General features: G+C 40.3%; 1 protein-coding gene across 1 annotated transcript in view; it reads right to left on the bottom strand.

Annotated features, from left to right (window-relative positions):
* The window catches only part of LOC142697949 (syntaxin-2-like), a 36,123-nt gene extending 19,403 nt beyond the window's left edge, over window positions 1–16,720 (bottom strand). Inside the window, exons 1-4 of the mRNA XM_075847728.1 lie at window positions 16,663–16,720; window positions 10,381–10,489; window positions 2,176–2,249; window positions 1,957–2,094 (exon numbers count right to left, since the gene is read on the bottom strand). Of these exons, the coding sequence (XP_075703843.1) occupies window positions 1,957–2,094; window positions 2,176–2,249; window positions 10,381–10,456 (288 nt within the window). The 5' untranslated portion in view covers window positions 10,457–10,489; window positions 16,663–16,720. The remainder of the gene's footprint in view (window positions 1–1,956; window positions 2,095–2,175; window positions 2,250–10,380; window positions 10,490–16,662) is intronic.
* Between the last annotated feature and the right edge of the window lie 4,305 nt (window positions 16,721–21,025).

Genomic DNA, 21,025 nt, shown 5'->3' with positions numbered 1-21,025 from the left:
AATGCAAGGAGTGGATTGTAAATGGAGGAAAAGCAGAAAGATTCTATTTCACCTTTCTTGGAATCCACCCGTTGGTGCCTTACAAAACTACATCAAAATGACACCTGTAAAAGCAGCCTTAGACCAAATTGACTAACCGTAAACGGGCCTCCGGACTAAATCTTAATACAGCTTTTGTTCTATTCAAACTTGTGCAAATTTGACTACAAGGCATTACTAACATGACGATTATTTTTCCCATAGGCTTGCTATAATTTTATAACGTTCATTCGAAACTCCCAGTAGAGGTCTGATTGCAATGAGCAACAGAACCAACCCCATTCTCACTCATGTATACGCCTGTCCTCATTGTCCATTAGCTCAGCGTTAAAAAATAAATAAATAAATAATTCACATACAAATAAACATTATCTAAAGCAAGCACAAAAAAAGGATATATTTGCAAGTTGTGGTCATATTCTGGTTATTGCTGCATTTTCCGTAATAGCTCCTAACAGTTGCATTAAAATGTGGTATTAAGGCGATGTTCCCTACACCTTGTGATGGTGTTGTCAGAGTAATTCTATAAATCTAATAACTGTTAGATTTATAATGTATAAATATTATCAAAATGACTGCATTATATTGTTGGAGATATGTATTAGATATGTTTTTAATAGTCTCTTAAATCATCTGATTCCAAACTGATGAGTACCAGGATTCATATATATTAGGAAGAAAGTCATTACCTTACATGGAAGTATTTTTGGGTGTATACCTATATGTACTTGGCATCATCTGATTGGTTAATGTGTGTTAAGTGAAAGCATGAACCTATAAATAAAAGGCTCCGTCCACAGCCATTTTAGATTTCTGTACACCAAACCATTGCATGTGCAATCTCTCCTGATCGGTCGTTTTTGTAAATATGAATGAATCCTGGACAAATTCTGTTATGGAGAAAAGGAACTCAAGAGTGATGGGGATTAATCTCAGTGTCAAAATGGTAGAAAGGTCCAGCACTACCACCACATACATGACATAACTCAAAAGCAGCGGGCAAAAAAAAATAAAACAACAACGTGTCTGAATTGGGCTTTGAACCTTCAGAACTTCATGTTATGGATGACCGGTATGTAAAGAGCTTGAATAGAATTGATACATGCATAGAAATGGCAGTGACTGTATCAACCAAATATAAGTAGAAACACTTATGTAACTTGGACGTGCTGGAATGAAAATGCCGACAGATGACAACGTGAATCTTTTACCTCGATTTCGGTCCTTCAGGAGATAAAACCAGCAGCAAATAATAGAGCATTAAACAACTTGTTAAGATTGGTTATGGAAAGCCAGCTATTTTTCTGGTAATGCTATCTATTATATAGCGCTAACAAATTCTATATCACTCTTTTGTATGTACAAGAGTTTTTTGTCTTCAAAAGTTAAGTTAAAAAAAAACAACAACGTGCTAAAGGGGGAAGAGAGTGACTAATTCCATAATCTAGCATAGGAACAATAAGCACGTGTGTGAAAACAGGCAAATATGACACTAATTAAAAATACATTTTATATTTATCCTGGAAAAGTCTTCCACCGAATTGTAAAATGTGTCCAACATCTTAGCAATATCATCTATAAACAAGTCTTTACACGATACCCCCCCCTCCCCCCAAGTATAAAGAGCATTGAATGACAAAGATGACACTGTACATTTACATTCAATCTGTATATTTCTAACTACATAAAAAGCATGTGCCTCATAAATATACATATCATCGTGGGGAAGATTTGTCAAAGTGAACGCATGGGGGAAAACAAGGAGCTGCTCCGAGCAACCAGTAAGTTTCTAGCTCTTATTTTTTAGGGGCATAAATTAAAAAACAGCAACCTGAATAGTTGCCATGGGCAACTCTTCTTCTTCATTGCTCTGAATGCATAGAGGAATATCATCATAAGCTAAAATATGAGAGTCACCTGAGTCTCCACCAACGTTGCAATGTCCATAAACATGTCATGTAACTCCCGTATGCTCGATTCCAACTTAATGATGTCCTTGTATCTTGCTTCAATCTCATTCAAAGCCTGCCTCGTGATCTGGGAATCCAAAATAATCTAAACAGAGAAACGGTAGTAGAAGACAAACTTGTACCCTTCCTTGTTATATGGATTTCGTTTCACAGTCATAATACTTACATCTGATGTGAAGATTGAGGGGTTCCCACTCTCCAGCATCTCTTCCAGTTCATCATCTGTGGTTGTTTTTCCAGCTGCAAATACAAACATCTAATGGTCAGTTCACACTGAGTTTTTTGACACGTTTGACGTGGAAACAGCGTCAAAAAATGGCCGAAAATGCCTCCCATTGATTTTAATGGGAGGCGGAGTCTTTTTTTATCCCGCGAGCGGAAAAAACAGCTCGCGGGAAAAAGGGACATGCCTTATCTTCAGGAATTTACGTCTGACCTCCCATTGACATCAATGGGAGGCAGAGAAAGCATATTTTGCAGTGGTTTTTGCCCGCGGGTGAAAAACGCCACGAAAATCGGGGTGCAGGCAAAGCAAAATCTGCCTCAAAATTCTAAACTGAATTTTGAGGCAGATTTTCTGCCTGCAAAAAACTCAGTGTGAACCCAGGATAATACTGAAAAGATGCATATAGAAGCTTCTAAAAAATACAAAAAGGTATCCACGAGACATTTAACCCCTTCCCATTAATGCTAACTTTGCACACCTTGACGTGCAGTTACGTCTGTACTTTGACAGTTAACCGCCGCGCGGCGCTACACCACAGCGGTTAACTGTGCAGGGCGTCTGCCCTGCATTCCCTGTTGCCGATCAGCAGCCTATCGCCACTGATTTTGGCTGTTAACCCCTTAAATGCGGAGGTCGATTGCGATCGCCGCATTTAAGGCGTTTAGAGCAGATAGTCCAACCCCACATGAAACCACTGGGGCTGGCGATGGTTGCCATGCAAGCGGAAGCCAGACAACGGCTTCCGGGCTGCCATGTACAGAAGCCTATGAGGACCAGACGTTCTAACGTCACAAGGACAGTTAAAATACATTACACTACGTAGGTAGTGTAATGTATTGCAGCAGCGATCAGAGCTGCAAGTCTTGTAGTCCCCTAGTAGGAAAAGTTAAAAAAAAAAGTGAATAAAAATGTTTTATAACAGTGTAAAAATAAGAGTCAAGTTAGGCCATGTTCACACACTTACTAAAAAACGTCTGAAAATACGGAGCTGTTTTCAAGGGAAAAACCAGCTCCTCATTTTCAGCCATTTTTTTTTTTATCAAACTCGCATTTTCTACAGCCGTTTTTGGAGCGTTTTTTCTATAGAGTCAATGAAAAACGGCTCCAAAAACAGCTCAAGAAGTGACATGCACTTTTTCAGCGCGGTTTTATTTTTTACGCGCCCGTTCTTCAAAACAGCCACGTAAAAAACAACGGACTGTCGCAAAAGGAACGCCATTTTTCCCATTGAAATCAATGGGCAGATGTTTGGAGGCGTTCTGCTTCTGATTTTTTGGTCGTACTTTGGTTGTTTATAGCCCGAAAAACGGCCGAAAATAGCCCGTGTGAACATACCCCCCTTGCATAAACAAAAAATGCTTTTTTTCCTAGAAGTCTTTTATTATAGGAAAAAAAATGAACACGTTGAACCCCTTCCCGACCACCCCACGTAGATTAACGGGCTGCAGCACTGGTCAATGTGCCTGCAGCCGTTAATCTGCGTGTGCTCCTAACAGAGCACAGGCGTTCCCCGCAGCCCGGCATCTCCCAGTAAGGGCTGCTACTAGCAGCCTTAGTAGTGGGGGAAAACATAGGGTCGGATCACAGCGGTGATACGAACCGATTAACCCCTTAAATGCGGCAGTCAATAGCGACTGCCGCATTTAATTTGTTATAGCAACATCGGCATGCCGCTACGCGATTGCGGGGGGCGATTGTTTTTGCGGGGGTGATTGCTATGGCAACCGGAAGCCTATCAAAGGCTTCCAGTCTGCCATCTATGGAAGGTGATTAGGTCCAGAGGCAGGACCTAATATGCCTCCTGTCAGTGTGTAACTGACAGGTATAATACCCTGCAATACACAAGTATTGCAGGGTATTATAACAACGATCCAACAATTGGATCTTCAAGTCCCTAGTGGGACAAAAAAAACAAAAAACTTTTTCCCTTATAAAGTCCTTTATTAGAAATAAAATAAACTATGCATAAAATTGGTATCGCCGCGTCCGTAACGGCCTGAGCTATAAAAATATAATGTAATTTATCCCACACGGGGACCGCCATAAAAAAAAAAAAAAAAAAGCTATTTTTAGTCACTTCAGCTCCCAAAAAATTGCATAAATAGGGATCAAAAAGTCGCATGAACCCAAAATTTGTACCAATAAAAACTACAGTTTGTTCCACAAAAAACAAGCCCTCAAAAAGTTGTGTCTCTTAGAATATGGCGACACAAAAACGAAATATTTTTTTTAAAACCGTGATTTTATTGTGCAAAACATAAAAAAAAACTATATACATATGGTATCGCCGTACTCGCATAGACCCACAGAATAAATTAAATATGTCATTTATAGCACATGGTGAACGCCGTAAAAAAAAAAAAAAAGTTTTGACAGCCTAATTACACTAAATTCAGCAAAAAACCTATGGGATCAAAATGCTCACTATACCCCTAGACAAATTCTTTTTAGGGCTGTAGTTTCCCAAATGGGGTCACTTCTGGGGGGTGTCCACTGTTTTGGTCCCTCAGGGGCTTTGCAAATGCGACATGACACCCAAAAACCAATTGAGTAAACTTGAGCTCCAAAAGCCAAATAGTGCTCCTTCCCTTCTGAGCCCTGCCGTGTGTCCAAACAGCCGTTTATTACCACATATGGGGTAATGCCATAATCAGGAGAAATTGCTTTACAAATCTTGGGGCGCTCTTTTCTTTATTCCTTGTAAAAATTTATAATTTCTAAGTTTTATTGGAAAAAAATTGAGATTTTCATTTTTACCGACTAATTCCACTAAATTCAGCAAAAACCCTGTGGGGGTTAAAATGCTCACTATACCCCTTGATGAATTCCTTGAGGGGTTTAGTTTGCCAAATGGTGTCTTTTTTGGGGGTGTTTCCACTATTTTGGCACTACAAGACCTCTTCAAACCTGACATTGTGCCTAAAATATATTCTAATAAAAAGGAGGCCCCAAAATCCTCTAGGTGCGCCTTTGCTTCTGAGGCCGGTGCTTCAGTCCATTAGCACACTAGGGCCACATGTGGGACATTTCTAAAAACTGCCGTATCTGGGCAATATATATTGAGTTGCGTTTCTCTGGTAAAACCTTTTGTGTTACAGAAAAAAATGGATTAAAATGGATTTTCCGACAAAAAAAAAAAAAGAAATTTGTAAATATCCCCTTTACTTTGCTTTAATTCCTGTGAAACACCTAAAGGGTTAAGAAACTTTCTAAATGCCGTTTTGGATACTTTGAGGGGTCTAGTTTTTAAAATTGGGTGACATATGGGGTTTTCTAACATATAAGGCCCTCAAAGCCACTTCAGAACTGAACTGGTACCTATAAAGATAGGTTTTGGAAATTATCTTGAAAATGTGAGAAATTGCTGCTAAAGTTCTAAGCCTTGTATCGTCCTAGAAAAATAAAAGGATGTTTAAAAAAAACAAAAAAACATTTATGGTTTTTGGCCACCTTGCTTGACAAAAAAATAGAATAAAAAAAGTAGTGATAAAAAAAAACGCATGCACCCCAAAATGGTACCAATGAAAACAACAGATTGTCCTGCAACAAATATGCCCTCAGACAGCTCCGGTGGAGAAAAATTAAAAAAGTTCTGGCTCCCAGAATAGGACAATGCAAAATGGGCAAAGTGTCCCAAAAGCGGATAACATCTGGCACCATTTGTCAGTGCGACACTGGCCACATATCTGCGGATTATTATTTATTTACCCCATTATTATACCCTCTTATTATGCCCTAATAAATTCCTCACAGATTAGATGTGCCCCCAAGATATAAACTGAAATACCAGTAAAACAGCAAACAGAACTACCACCAAGTAAAATCTGCGCTCTAAAAACCAAATGGCGCTCCCTCCATTCTGAGCCCTACAGAATGCCCAAACAGCAGTTTACGTCCACAGATATGGCATCGCCATACCAAGGAGAACCCGATTAATATTTTACGAGGTATTAGTCTTCAGTGGCACAAGCTGGGCATAACATATAGTGCACTAAAATGGCATCTCAGTGGAAAATTGTAATTTTCACTCTGCACCATCCGCTGCGCATTAACCCCTTTGCGCACCACGACTTAATAGCATGTCGTGGTGTGGGGGGTGAAGTATGGAGCAAGCTCACGCGCTGAGCCCGCGCCATACGCTGCGGGTGTCAGCTGTGTATTACAGCTGACACCCGGGACTAATGGGACAGGAACAGCAATCGCGCTGTTACAGGAGCCTGTAAAAATTACAATAGTGCATTGTACCAGCTATCTACGGATTGCTGGTTCAAGTCTCCTAGGGGGACTAATAAAATGTGTAAAAGCAAAAAGTAAATGGTTATTAGAGAAAAAAAATTAAATAAATATTTAAAGTACAAAAAAAAAAAAAAAAAAAAAAAAAACTTTCCCATTTTTTCTCTAAAGCAATGTAAAAAAATACACAAAATTGGCATCACTGTGTCTGTAAAAGTCTGAACTATTACAATATACCATTATTTAACTCGCATGGTGAACGCAATGAAAAATAAATAATTTAAAACTGCAAAATCGCTGTTTTCTGGTCACCTTGCCTCTACCAAAAAATGTAATAAAAGTGCTCAAAAAGTTGTATGTACCAAAAAACGGTATTAATAAAAACTACAGCTTGTCCCGCATAAAATAAGCCCTCACACTACTCTATTGACGGAAAAATGAAAAAAAACTTATGGCTCTTGGAAACGGGGAAGGAAAAACGAAAAAGAAAATTTTTGACCACGTGGGGTATTGCTGTACTCGGGGAAAAATTGCTTTACAAATATTGGGGTGCTTTTTCCTCCTTTATGAAATTGAAAAAATGCAACATTTTAGTGGAAATAATGTTGATATTCATTTTCACGGCCTAATTCTAATCAATTCTGCAAAAGACCTGTGGGGTCTAAATGCTCACTATACCCCTAGATAGTTCCCTTAAGTGGTGTAGTTTCCCAAATGGGGGGTTTCCACTGTTTTGGCCTCCCAGGGGCTTTGCAAATTCGACATGGCACCCAAAAGCAAATTAGCGCTGCCTCCCTTCTAAGCCCCGCTGTGGGTCCAAAAAACAATTACCACACATGGCGTATTCCCGTAATCGAGAGAAATTGTTTTACTAATGTTGAGGTGTTTTTCACCTTTACAGACGAATTCCAATGAATTGAGCAAAACAACTGTGGGATAAAAATGCTAACTTTATCCCTAGAAAAATTCCTTGAGGGGTGTAGTTTCCAAAATGGGGTCACTTTTGGGGGGTTTCCACTGTTTTGGTCCCTCCAGTGCATTGCAAACGCGACACGGCACGGCAGAAATCCTAATGTTGCTCCTTCTCTTCTGAGCCCTGCTGGGGGTCCAAACAGCAGTTTAATACCACATATGGGTTTTTCCTATAACAGGGAGAAATTGCTTTACATATGTTGGGCTGTTTTTTCTCCTTCATTCCTTGTAAAAATTTCTACGTTTTTTTCAGAAAAAAAAGTAGATTTTCATCTTCACATACTAATTCAAATAAATTTAGCAAAAAAACAAACAAACTGGGTTCAAAATGCTAACTATACCCCTAGATAATTTCCTCGAGGGGTGTAGTTTCCAAAATGGGGCCACTTTTGGGCGGGGGTCTTTACTGTTTTGGCACCACAAGTTCTCTTCAAACCTGACATGGTGCCTAGAAAATATTCGAGAAAAAAAAAAAAAAAAAAGAAGGCCCCAATATCCACCAGGTGCTCCTTTGCTTCTGAGGCCTGTAGCACACTAAGGCCACATGTGGGATATTTCTAAAAACTGCAGAATCTGGGCAATAAATATGGAGTTGCATTTCTTGGGTAAAACCTTCTGTGGTACAGAAAAAAAAAAAAGTATTACAAATGAATTTTGTAAAAAAAAATAAAAAATTGAACATTGTAAATCTCACCTCTACTTTGCTTTAATTCCTGGGAAACGCCTAAAGGGTTAAAACACTTTCTGAATTTTGTTTTGAATACTTTTAGGGGTGCAGTTTTCAAAATGGGGTGATTTATGGGGACTTTCTAATATATAAGGCCCTCAAAGTAACTTCACAACTGAACCGGTCCCTGAAAAAAAATAACCTTTCGTAATTTTCTTGAAAATGTGAGAAATTGCTGCTAAAGTTCTAAGCCTTGTAACGTCTTAGAAAACGAAAAGAATGTTCAAAAAACGATGAATATAAAGTAGACATATGGGAAATGTAAACTAGTAGCTATTTTGTGTGTTATAACTATCTGTCCTGCAAGCAGATACATTTAAATTTTGAAAAATGCTAATTTTTGCAAATTTTCTCTAAATCTTGTTTTTTTTTTACCAATAAATATTGAATTTATCAACCAAATTTTTTCACTAACATAAAGTACAATATGTCATGAGAAAACAATCTCAGAATTACTTGGAAAGGCAAAAGCATTCCCAAGTTATTACCACATAAAGTAACACGTCAGATTTGAAAAAAAATAAATAAATCGGCTTCGTTCTGAAAGCCAAAACAGGAACAGTCCTGAAGGGGTTAATGTAGATTAAAGCCTAGCTCAACTTTCGAAGAAAATAAATACATAAATTTTAACTGGTGAATAAATTACTCCTAGCATCTATTTTCTCACACTTCCTGATTCTGGCCAGTTGCTAGGGGCGTGTCTTACCGTGTGTGATGTTTGCCAGTACTGTATGCAATATTCTATCAACCCATAGTTCCCATCATGCACCTAAACAGCAAGCCAATCAGGAAAACCAAAAGGTCCTTTTGCAGCACAGTTGTCTTTTGCTTCTGACATTCTTCCGTAGCAGAAGTGCAGGTCTAGCAAGGGAGCCGCCGCTAGACCTGCGCTTCAGCTACAGAAGTGCCACTCACACATACCAGAGACCAGACAGTAGCAGAGCGGTCATTCTTCTCCCTGCGCTCTGCTACTGCCGGTTACAGTACAGTGCACAGGGGAAAGAGGGGACAGGGTGGGGGGGCCAGACCTGCACTTCTGCTACTGGAGCGCCTCTCATACCCACTATAGTCCAGACAGCAGCAGAGCTCATCACAGTCTCTTCCAGACGCTCTGCTGCTGCAGGTTACACTAAAGAGAATTGTGTAGTGTATAGAAGCAGAGAGACCTTCCTGACGTCACGATAGGGGCGTGCACATCTGACGTCAGGATGGGGCCACCACCCACAGGTACACCGATACATTCAAACGGTGTACGGATTTCTGCTAGCAACAGGAGAAATACAAGAAATAAAATGTAGTAAAAAAAAGAGAGAGTCAGAGTGGCCATTTAAAACGCATATAACACAAAAAGGAGCCCAAATTCATTAATAAAGTATATTACAAAATATATTTATATTACACATGCTGCTAGTAAATAAAAAGTTGATCGAACGTTTAGTTACGCATTAACAATAATTCTGCAGATTATATGACTTGTATATAGGATTTTTCACCAGTTTTCCACTCCTGTATGGGGTGGTTTCTGCAGAAGGTGCATACGAAGTATTGAACCGATTTTCAGCCGCAGAAATTTCTGCAACAAAATCTGTCGTGTACGACTTCACCCTATTTGTCAGTTTTCCCGAGCTCAGCTACAGAGGAGGTGGAGACTGGCTGCTCTATTGTTTTCCATACACTGCACACAGAGAAAAGGAGATTTGCTCTGCAGCACATGCTCAGAGGCAGCAGTTGCATGGAAGACATTATACAGCGGTACTGAGCAGTGTAGCTGCGAATCCAACGCTGGGGTGCGATAGAACACTTACTAGAAGCTGCAGCAGGGTCTATGTGTACCTTTGCCTCCCGCTTCTTCCAGCACCCCCCCCCCTCCCCATAGACTTCTATGGGTATCATGTAACCTGATCCCTAAGTGAGCTTATAATGCATCTCATCTCTCAAGAAGGAGTTTAGCAGTAAATTGAGAGTCAATGACCAGTGCAGGAAGCAGAGGGTGTGTGTGTGTGTGTGTGGGGGGAGAGAGAGAGGCATTTTCTTGTTGAAACCACAGTGACTATTTAACTGCAATCAAAAATAAGTTTTACAAAAAAGTAGTATTGTAATGTCAAATTGGATGGGACAATCATCTACTGCCCAAATATAAGCTTAACCAATCCTTTTGCTTTATTTTTAACCATTTTATGAGCATTTTGATAAAGGGTTAGGTTGCATCATACTTATTTCCAGCTGACGTTGTATTCGTCCTTTACTTCGTTCTCGAAACTGAATCTGGGTTTCATTATATGCAATCATAACTTCCCAAAATTTTCTGGACAATACTGTATGCTGAAAAACAAACAAAAAAATACTTTTCATGGTGTAGCTCAAAATGATTAGGTTAAAAGCGGTTATGTGGTGTCCAAAAAGTATAAGCAGTGTATCATTACAGTATGAGAGTACACTTGCCAACATACAGTCCGGTCCCCCATCGCGCGGATTATGAGATTTTAATAGATTTTTATAGTGCTGGCGGGGGACCGGAAGTCTAGTTGCACAGTCTTCCTTCATGACAACACAGCTCTTCGTCATGTGACAGAGGCCGCTGTACACAATGTACTCGCTGTACTACTTCTACTGCTTGTACATAGAGTACAGCGGGGCCTGTCACATGACGAAGAGTTGTGCAACTAGACTTCCGGTCCCCCGCCAGCACTATAAAGATCTATTAAAATCTCATAATCCGCGCGACGGGGGACCGGAATGTATATTAGCTAGTGTACTCACATACCAGTGAGTACACTGCTAATACTTCTCGGTCCCCACATAATACCTTTAAAGAAACAAGTATTTTCTTTACAAGACTGGAGACTTTGACCAATACAATTATGTTTTAAGTTACGGTGTAAATCATTTATGTAGAAAATATACAAGAAAAATTAATCCGCTCACCACTCATTCGAAGTGGGATGCAACATACCATGATTATTCGGTGCACGGGCAAGAGAGCTACGTCACGAGTAGGTAGAAATCCAATGAAAAAAAAAGTTAGAGGTCCAGCACACGATAGGATATGAAAAAATAAAAAACTGTTTATTTAAGTCAAAATTAAACAAGAAATTAAAAAATCCCGGGAGAGAACGCCTACGCGTTTTGAACTTTTCAGTTCTTAATCATAGCTATGATTAACTGAAAAGTTTGAAACGCGTAGGCGCTATCCTGGGATTTTTTAATTTCTTGTTTTAATTTGGACTTAAACAGTTTTGTATTTTTTTCATATATCGTGTGCTGGACCTCTAACTTTTTTCCATTAATCCTTTATACTGTAGGAGGGAAATTCTGTTTTCTGGGACTGAACTATTATGTTTGAGCTTTAAACGAAAAACCATGGCAGTGAGAACTCTCATCCACTCCTAAATCACCAGCCTACCCCCTCCACAAAAGGGAAGGCAGATCTGCATATGTCCCCTCCAGCCTGAACACTGATTTTGCTAAATAATTTTCTGTAATTATATTACAGTGGACAGGAAAAACATTTGCCAAGTCTTGAATTTAACAATTCCACTAAGTAAAATCTAGCATTTTACTACACAAATAATTTATTTTCTATTAACCCCGTAAAGGCTGTGTACACCTTTGAACCCAAAAATTTATTTTATTTTTTTCAATAAATCAATGTTTCAGTAATTTAAAAGAACTTTTAAATTTACTATATTATTAATAATAATAATAAATAATAATAATACTTGTAAAGATGCAGCTACCATGTATCCTGTATACGCAGAATCTGTATTGTTCAGTCAGTCAAAGCCATTTACTCAGTTCAGCTGAACTGAAGACTCTGCGGAAAGTTGTTCCACGCGTGTCTTTGACCCACAGGATCCAGCTAATAATGATCACATCCAAGTTCATAACTTGGATAGTTATTAGTTGGATATAGAAGGGCTGTGCTGCCAGTTCTAGAAAAGCTGTGAAAACTGAGCTACCGAACAAGCTTAGACAAACTTCCTATCGCCCCTCCACAACGCGATAGCAGGGTGCTGATGGTTGTTTTGACAGCGTGGGGGCATAATGAAGGTCCCCAGGTCTGCCATCTTTGTGCTCCTTAAGCCCTGCCTAGCCTATCGGAAAGACAGAAATACATTAATATTGCTGTATATAGTGCAAGCGATCCAACGATTGCTGGTTCAAGTCCCCTAGGGGGACTAACAAGTAAAAATCTGTTATATTATTAAAAAAAATTATGTACAAAAAAAATAAATAAAAAAATGATTCAAGAAACCCTTTTTCCCCTTAGATTTGTAAAAAAGAAAAACCCACAAATACATAATTGGTATCGCCATGTCCGTAAAAGCCTGAACTATTACAATATATAATTATTTACCCCTCACGGTGTATGCCGTAAAAAAAACACAAAACACCAGAATCGCTGTTTTTTTCATCACCTCATCTCCCTCAAAAAAATGCAATAAAAAGTGATCAAAATCTCGCATGTACCCCAAAATGGTACTATTAAAAACCACAGCTTGTCCCGCATAAAAATATGCCCTCATGCCACCCAATCGACAAAAAAAAAAAAAAAAAAAAGCTATGGCTATTTTATTTTTTACATTTAGTATTTTTCCTTGTAAAATATAATATATATAAAAAAATATATAAATATATAACCCCATCATTGGTCGGTCTCTGCTTCGTTTGACTGACATTTGATGTGGTATGAGCACCTTTAGACAATTGGCTGCAGCATAAGTCTCCCACCTGACCTGTCTGCAGTGAGAGAGAATGTTAAGCTACGCCCCCTCAGCCGTTCACCAGCCAAAAAAATGTCAGGAAAGGTGCGTGCATGCGTTTTCTGTGCACGTATTTTACAAGACTCGTATTTTACAAGACTGCTGGATCTTCTGCATGTTCCTGAAACAAACAGACTGACAAATACTGTAAGCAAAGTTATCTTCGATTTACAGTTAGAATTCTTTTCTAGGTTTAGTGTTCCTTTAAAAAAAACTAATTAGGAATCACAATATTGTTCATCATCTCAGTAGTAATATGAACTTGTGTCGCCAACTTATTCTGTCTGCTGTGAAAATGGTGCTGGAAGGAAAATGAGGAATGAGTTAGTCAGTCCCATGTAAGAAGTTACGAGCCCCTGTTTAAAGAGTCTCTGTCACCAGATTATAAGTGCCCCATCTCCTACATAATCTGATTGGCGCTGTAATGTAGATAACAGTGGTTTTTATTTTGAAAAACGATCATTTTTGAGCAAGTTATGAGCTAGTTTAGATTTATGCTAATGAGTTTCTCAATGGACAACTGGGCGTGTTTGTACAACACCCAGTTGGTAAAAAGTAAAGAGGAGTGTATGAGGCTGACCAATCAGCATCATACACTTCTCATTGTTCCAGCCCAGTGTGATCCACAGCACAGTGTGACTGTGCAGTGAAAGAAGCTGGGCTGGAACAATGAGAAGTGTATGAAGCGGATTGGTCACTGATTGGTCAGCCTCATACACTCCTCTGTACAACACCCAGTTGGTAAAAAGTAAAAACACGCCCAGTTGTCCATTGAGAAACTCATTAGCATAAATCTAAACTAGCTCATAACTTGCTCAAAAATGATCGTTTTTCAAAATAAAAACCACTGCTGTTCTCTACATTACAGCGCCAATCAGATTATGTAGGAGACAGGGCACTTCTAATCTGGTGACAGAGCTGCTTTAAACTGGGATATGTTTGGAAGAATATTGAAATCAGACTATTAATAAGATGCATATCTTGGATCCATATCGGATTCGGCAAACCAATACAGCAAATCCAAACTATACTCATAGATCTGCTATTTAAAACCCCCAGATTTCTGGCTCTAATTGAGTTGATGTACATGCTGTGCGCCACATTTATTAATGGTCTTAGACACTTTTTGTGCCCTGCTCTACAAGGGGACTTGGCTTAGCGGGAAAGAGGCGTGGTTTAAAATGTTACGCTGTGGAGAAAAATTGTCAAAGTTTTGGCGCCAAATAACCTGCGGTAAACTAAGCCAACCAATAGGTGGTATAATGAAGAGAAAAGTGTTTAAAATGTCTAGCTAGTTTCTCAAAATGTGACAAACTTATCAGTGTTGCATGCTGTATGATACATGTTCTGACTGCATTATCGAAGCTTACACTGTCTAACACTTAGGCCCCATGCACACGACCATAGATATCGTCTATAATTACAGACCCATTCATTGCTATGGCCTATGGACACCTTCCCGTATATTTACAGCAGGGATGGGAAATGTCAGGCCGGCGGGATCATTTGGTCCGGCCTGGCTTCACTCAGACAGCGCTGCCGCCGCGTCATTCGCTACTTGGCTCCGTCAGTGGTGGTTTGAGTGAGGTCTGTGTGTGCCGGCCAGAGAGTGGATCAGTCCGGTCACCTGACCCGGGTCAGTGACGTGAGGTCAGGTGACTGGACTGGTCCACTCCCGTCACAGTACACCCTGACCTCACTCGGACCGCCACGTCATTCCCTCCTTGGCTCTGTCCGTGCGCCCACCTTACTCAAAGTGAGGTCCGAGTGACTTAAAAAGTTATATATTTTTTTTCTCACCAAGGACATTTATGATATATCCATAGGATATGTCAAATGTCCGATAGATCTGGGACCCGCATCTATCTCTAGAACGGGGCGCCTAAACACTGTTCTACCTCTTTGTATTATGCTGAAGCAGGTGAGTTCAGAACATAAAGAAGGAAAGCGCGTAGCTCAGCGAGCTACGCGGTTTCCTTAAGTCCCATAGATCTGAGTAGTAGTTACGGAAACAGCGTAACTCGCATGCTGCGCTGCTTCCACAACGGCCATTCACTACTATGGGAGTTCCGGAAACAGTGCAGCTCAGCGAGCTACGCGGTTTTCTTCTTCATGGTCCGAAATCAGCAGGAACACAGAGAGGTAGAACGGGGTTTAGGAGGCCAAAGGTGGGATGTGTCCTGTGGATATGTCAAATGTCCCTGATGGAAATTTCCCTTTAAGACAGAACAACTTACTGCTGCGAGTGCTTTTCAAAACTTACCAAAGAGTCGACTGCACTCCAGACTGACCGACACATCACCACTACCGGCTAAGGCCTCACGCACACGAACGTATTTTTTCCCTCCCGTAAATACTGGCGTAAATAAGGGTCCTTGGTCACACGTATTCGACCCGTATTTACGGACCCGTGCCCGTAAATATGGGTCCGGTGTCACCAGTATTCCACCCGTATTTACGGGCACGTTTTCGCTGCAAAATTGCACTGCACTAAATCGGCAGCCCCTTCTCCCTATCAGTGCAGGATAGAGAGAAGGGGCAGCCTTTCCGAGGTAAAAGTATAAGAAATTCATACTTACCCGGCCGTCGTCTTGGTGACGCGTCCCTCTTTTGACATCCAGCCCGACCTCCCTAGATGACGCGGCAGTCCATGTGACCGCTGCAGCCTGTTATTGGCTGCAGCGGTCACATGAGCTGAAACATCATCCCGGGAGGCCGGACTGGAGGAAGAAGCAGGGAGTTCTGGGCAAGTATGAACTTCTATTTTTTTTTACAGTTTGATCCATATTGTGATCGGTAGTTTCTGTCCAGGGTGCTGAAAGAGTTACTGCCGATCAGTTAACTCTTTCAGCACCCTGGACAGTGACTATCCACTGAAATCGCCTAGCAACGCTCCCGTAATTACGGGTGCACACACGTAGTCACCCGTAATTACGGGAGCCCCATAGACTTCTATGGGCCTGCCCGTGCCGTAATTACGGCCTAAAATAGGACATGTTCTATATTTTTCAACGGCCCGGGCACCTTCCCGTAAGAATACGGGGAGGTACCCGTGGCCAACATAAATCTATGGGCCCGTAATTACAGCCGTTTTTACGTTCGTGTGCATGGGGCCTAACATCGCACGCCTCACCAAAGAGAAGCAGTTCCAGCCAACACATCAGGGGTGAGTCAATTAAAATGTTTGACCAGCTATTGTACATTCTCTTTTCACATGTATCTCTTTTGATATGTTCCATTTTCTATTTTGTAATACAGCTTTAAAAACTCAATAAAATTTGTTTACAAAAAAAAAATAAAAATAAATGTTTGACCAAATATAACAGGCTAATTTTTTAAGTTGATAATACTGTACAGCCCACGAATGAGGTTATAAATATCCAAATGGCCCTTGGCAGAAAAAAAGGTTCCCCACCCCTGAATTACAGGAAGGTGTCTGTGCTGTAGAAACTTTCCGTAAAAAATAGGACATGTACTTATTTTTTTTATTTTACGGACCGTTCTCCCATACTTTATAATGGGAGCATGGTCCGCAAATGAGGATGACGGTCTGCAGCCGGACGTGCCCGTAATCACGGACTGTAATTACAGGCACGGTTAGGTGCATGGGGTATTGGACAGTAGCAGTAGATCTGCCCCAAACGTTACATTTTCAAACTGCTCATTAATTGTAAATGAGGTTAATGGAAAGCTCCAAAACAGAGACGAATACAAATTAAGTATTAAGGTTACCTGAGATTTTCTTATTCTTAAATTCACAGAAGATCTGTTGGCATGCTCATCTTGGTCAATTGTTGCTACAACAAAATGATACATATATATGTTATTCATTCAGAAATCAAAACTTAAAAAAAAAAAAAAAAAAAAAAAAAAAAGATAGTATACGGCGTCTCCACTACTAAGCAAACACTTCATGCAGGATTTATATATGCTATAAGAACACAGGAAACACTGTCCATTGCCTTAAACAGGACAATAAATGTTCTTAATTTAAGATATACATTACATTAACACAATTTGTATTTCGAAATAGGTTTTCAAATAATTCCTCCAAATTAAGAAGTTTGAAGTTTTCCCTAAATATGCAGGGCAGTGATCTCCAACTGTTGCAAAACTACAATTTCCAGCATGCCTTGACAGTTTTAAGTTTTGGATTCATAGTTTCGCAGCGGTTAGAGCGCTACAGTTAGACCACCACTGGGATAACGTAACCATGGCCATGTACCACCAAGAAATTAAAAATCAAAAGTGGTTTTCCTAGTTAAAACTTGTTTGTCAGTGCTTTTAACCTTGGAATGTCACTACATTTGTAATGCACTTACTGTATCAAAATTGGCCCCGTTACCCAAAGCTGCCATGGGGCACATGACTGGTGACGTTACTCTTTGCCCACTGTGTTAACCTATCACGTGGTCAAACTGTTAAACAAGTTTCTGCCTGGTATACGGCATGTACACGGCTAGTGACGTTCCGCGTATGGGCTATTCTGTTCTAGAGCCAGGAACGTGCATGCGTGGACCCTGCTGTTCTCTCGCTTGACAAGCGGACAAGTGAGAGAACAGCAGGGACTGCACTTGCGCGTTCCTGGCTGTATAACAGAACAGCCCATACGCGGCACGTCATTAGTGACGTGCCGTATACCAGGCAGAAATGTTACGGTTTGACCATGTGATAGGTATACGGCTGGTAAACACAGCAGGCAAAGAGAGTGACGTCACTAGCCATGTGCCCCATGGCAGCATCGGGAAACGGGGTCAATTTTGATGCAGTAAGTGCGTTACAAATGTAATCATATGCCGAGGTTAAAAGCACTGACACACAAGTTTGAACTCGGAAAACCCCTTTAAGGGTGGGGATGAAGCCAGCTGATAGGACGGTACTATTGCCAAGTCAATGGCAAAAGCCTTTCCTGCAAGAGCTCCTATTATACTGAATAGAAGCTTCGCAGAGAACTCTTAGAATAAAACATGGGAGCTTTTTATGAGCGGCATCTGATGTATGGTTACCTTGGCAACAGTTTCACCCAATTAGAAGAGGCGTAACAATACAAAATTGGAGATGCACTACGTTTTTGTTTTTTATAGAATCTGTATGGCAACATTTTTGTGATTTATTTATCCTTATGAAGTCAGTTCAGCTCCTTAAATACATTTTTTATTTTAAGTCTATAATGCTCAGAGTAGAGAAATAAGACGCAACGTAAACTTTACAAGAAATACCCCAGCATGAAACAAAACAACAAATTGTGTCAGCATTGTCCATATAACCAATCAGGTCACTTTTTCCAGTAGGAGCAGAACTGCACTTTAACAAAACTTTTGATAGCTCAGAGATCAGAAGTTTTGATCAGTGGAGGGTCAGGGCGACGAAACCATGGCTACAACGAAGGGGCAGAAACTGGAAGTTTCTCTGCACCTTCTTGGCTCTCCCCGTCAGGCTGAGCAATTCTGCCCCTTAGTTTCACCGATGGCGGGGATTTGGGTGCTTTGACCTGCTGATAGGTCTCTATGAGAGATCATACGTTTTGTGAAAGTGCAGGTACGCTTTACAGATGGAGTCTTACTGGTTGCTATGGGCAATACTGACTTTTTATACGAGACCCAAAATGTTTTTATTTATAACCATGTTTGCATTGCTCCTGTTCTAACAATTCATTCAGCACAAGATGGCAGTCGCAAAGTAACGTCAAATATTAAAGAGGCTCTGTCACCAGATTTTGCAATCCCTATCTGCTATTGCAGCAGATCGGCGCTGCAATGTAGATAAGAGTAACATTTTTTTTTTTTTTAAAACGAGCATTTTTTGCCAAGTTATGACCATTTTTATATTTATGCAAATGAGGCTTTCTAAAGTACAACTGGGCGTGTATTGTGTATGTACATCTGGGAGTTTTTACTTCTTTTACTAGCTGGGCGTTAGGAATGGGAGTGTATGATGCTGACGAATCAGCATCATCCACTTCTGTTCGTTAACACCCAGCTTCTGGCAGTGCAGACACACAGCGTGTTCTCGAGAGATCACGCTGTGACGTCACTCACTTCCTGCCCCAGGTCCTGCATCGTGTCGGCCACATCGGCACCAGAGGCTACAGTTGATTCAGCAGCAGCATCAGCGTTTGCAGGTAAGTCGCTACATCGACTTACCTGCAAACGCTGATGCTGCTGCAGAATCAAATGTAGCCTCTGGTGCCGATGTGTCCTCGCTCGTCCGACACGATGCAGGACCTGGGGCATAAAGTGACGTCACAGCGTGATCTCTCGAGAACACGCTGTGTGTCTGCACTGCCAGAAGCTGGGTGTTAACGAAGAGAAGTGGATGATGCTGATTCGTCAGCATCATACACTCCCATTCCTAACGCCCAGCTAGTAAAAGAAGTAAAAAACGCCCCGATGTACGCACATAATACACGCCCAGTTGTACTTTTACTGTAAACACGCCCAGTTGTACTTTTGCAAGCCTCATTTGCATAAATACAAAAATGGTCATAACTTGGCCAAAAATGCTCGTTTTTAAAAAAAACAAAAAACTTTACTCTTATCTACATTGCAGCGCCGATCTGCTGCAATAGGAGATTGGGGTTGCAAAATCTGGTGACAGAGCCTCTTTAATGAGGAATGCAAAATTTTTAGAACGAATCAGTTTAACGGCTATAAAGCTCTGTGCACACTTCATTTTTGCCTTGGTCTGAAATAAACGTTAGGAGGATAAGCATTCAGTGGCAAATGTCAATAGGCCTCCATTTAAAAAAACAAAAAAAACCTATACCGACACACAAAAGACTAAGCTTTCCCATACAGTGAAAAAAATTAAATAAAAAAGGTATGTCACACATAACGGCCCAGCCTATGCTAAAAGGACTTTTTTATGCATACACTACTTGCATGGGGCCCTATGAATATGTTTAGCGTAATAGCTCCCGGCACATACGCTTAATGTAATTGAAAACCAAGATTTTCATCTACGTGATTTTTGCTGCGTTTTTTTAATCATATTTCTATACTTTTTTTTTTTTTTTTCGAATTTTTAAGCTTATAGTATAAAAAAAGCTTTTTGACGTTCTAGTTAATTTTTTTTTTTCATAATATAGTGTTACCCTGAGATAGACTTTATATTTATTTTTCGGATTGTCTACAGTTAATTTTGATATATTGCATGTCCAATTTGGGGCAATTGGTTCAGGGCTAGCGGTTCGACGGCGGTTGCCAGGGGGGAGGGTTCTTTGAGGGGGGGGGGGGGTTTATCTTACCAAACCACAATGTATTTTTTTTTTTTGCCTGATAGAAATTAAGACTGACATTATAGAATTTACTCATCCTTCGATCTGAGCAGGATTATTAGATGGATTGAAGGAACAATATACAGATTGTCAGACACACTTACACTTTAACTTTGTTCGTACTTTATTGGCAATACTCTTTATTTCTTTGTTAAGACTTTCAAGTTCATCCTTTGTTCCTGAAATAACAGAAGATGAAGAATATTAGTAATATCACTCTAAGGAGCTGCAGAACTGGTAATATGTTGTGCACCATGAAATAAATCAAATTCTCTTAAAGTGGTTTCCCCACTATCAATATTTATCACCCATAGATAGGATGGGTGATAACTGATTGGTGGGGGGGGGGGGGGTGCGACCGCTGACACCCTCACTGATCATAAAAACAGACTTACCTTAGCGCTCCTGGGAGCGCCATAGGAATGAAGCGGTAGTGCACGTGCTCGGCCATCGCTCCATTCATTTCTCTGGGGCTGCTGAAGATAGCACTTAGCAGTCCCATAGAAATTAACGGCACGTTAATGGCACGCCATGTCTGCACTTTTAGTTCTAGGATGCAAGATACAGGGGAAAAAAAATAATATTTTAAACTTACACTATATGGAAGTAAAGGGAAACTACCATTTCTGTCGTAGATGCATGGGAATATATATAATGTTCAGTAGGTAATGTTTACCGGTTATTTATCTTGTGCGTTAAAAAGAGTAGCCGTCATCTCTCCTGACACGTCTGTTTTAATAAATATTTGTATTTCCCCTAAAATAACAATTCAGAATAATCTTTTCTTAGGACTCGGTTTTCTTCCTCTGTTATTCCTCC

Source organism: Rhinoderma darwinii (genome assembly GCF_050947455.1).
Source record: "Rhinoderma darwinii isolate aRhiDar2 chromosome 10 unlocalized genomic scaffold, aRhiDar2.hap1 SUPER_10_unloc_2, whole genome shotgun sequence".
Taxonomy (NCBI): Eukaryota; Metazoa; Chordata; class Amphibia; order Anura; family Rhinodermatidae; genus Rhinoderma; species Rhinoderma darwinii.
The sequence above is the reverse complement of the archived record's forward strand: the minus strand, read 5'-3'. Positions and strand labels throughout refer to the sequence as shown.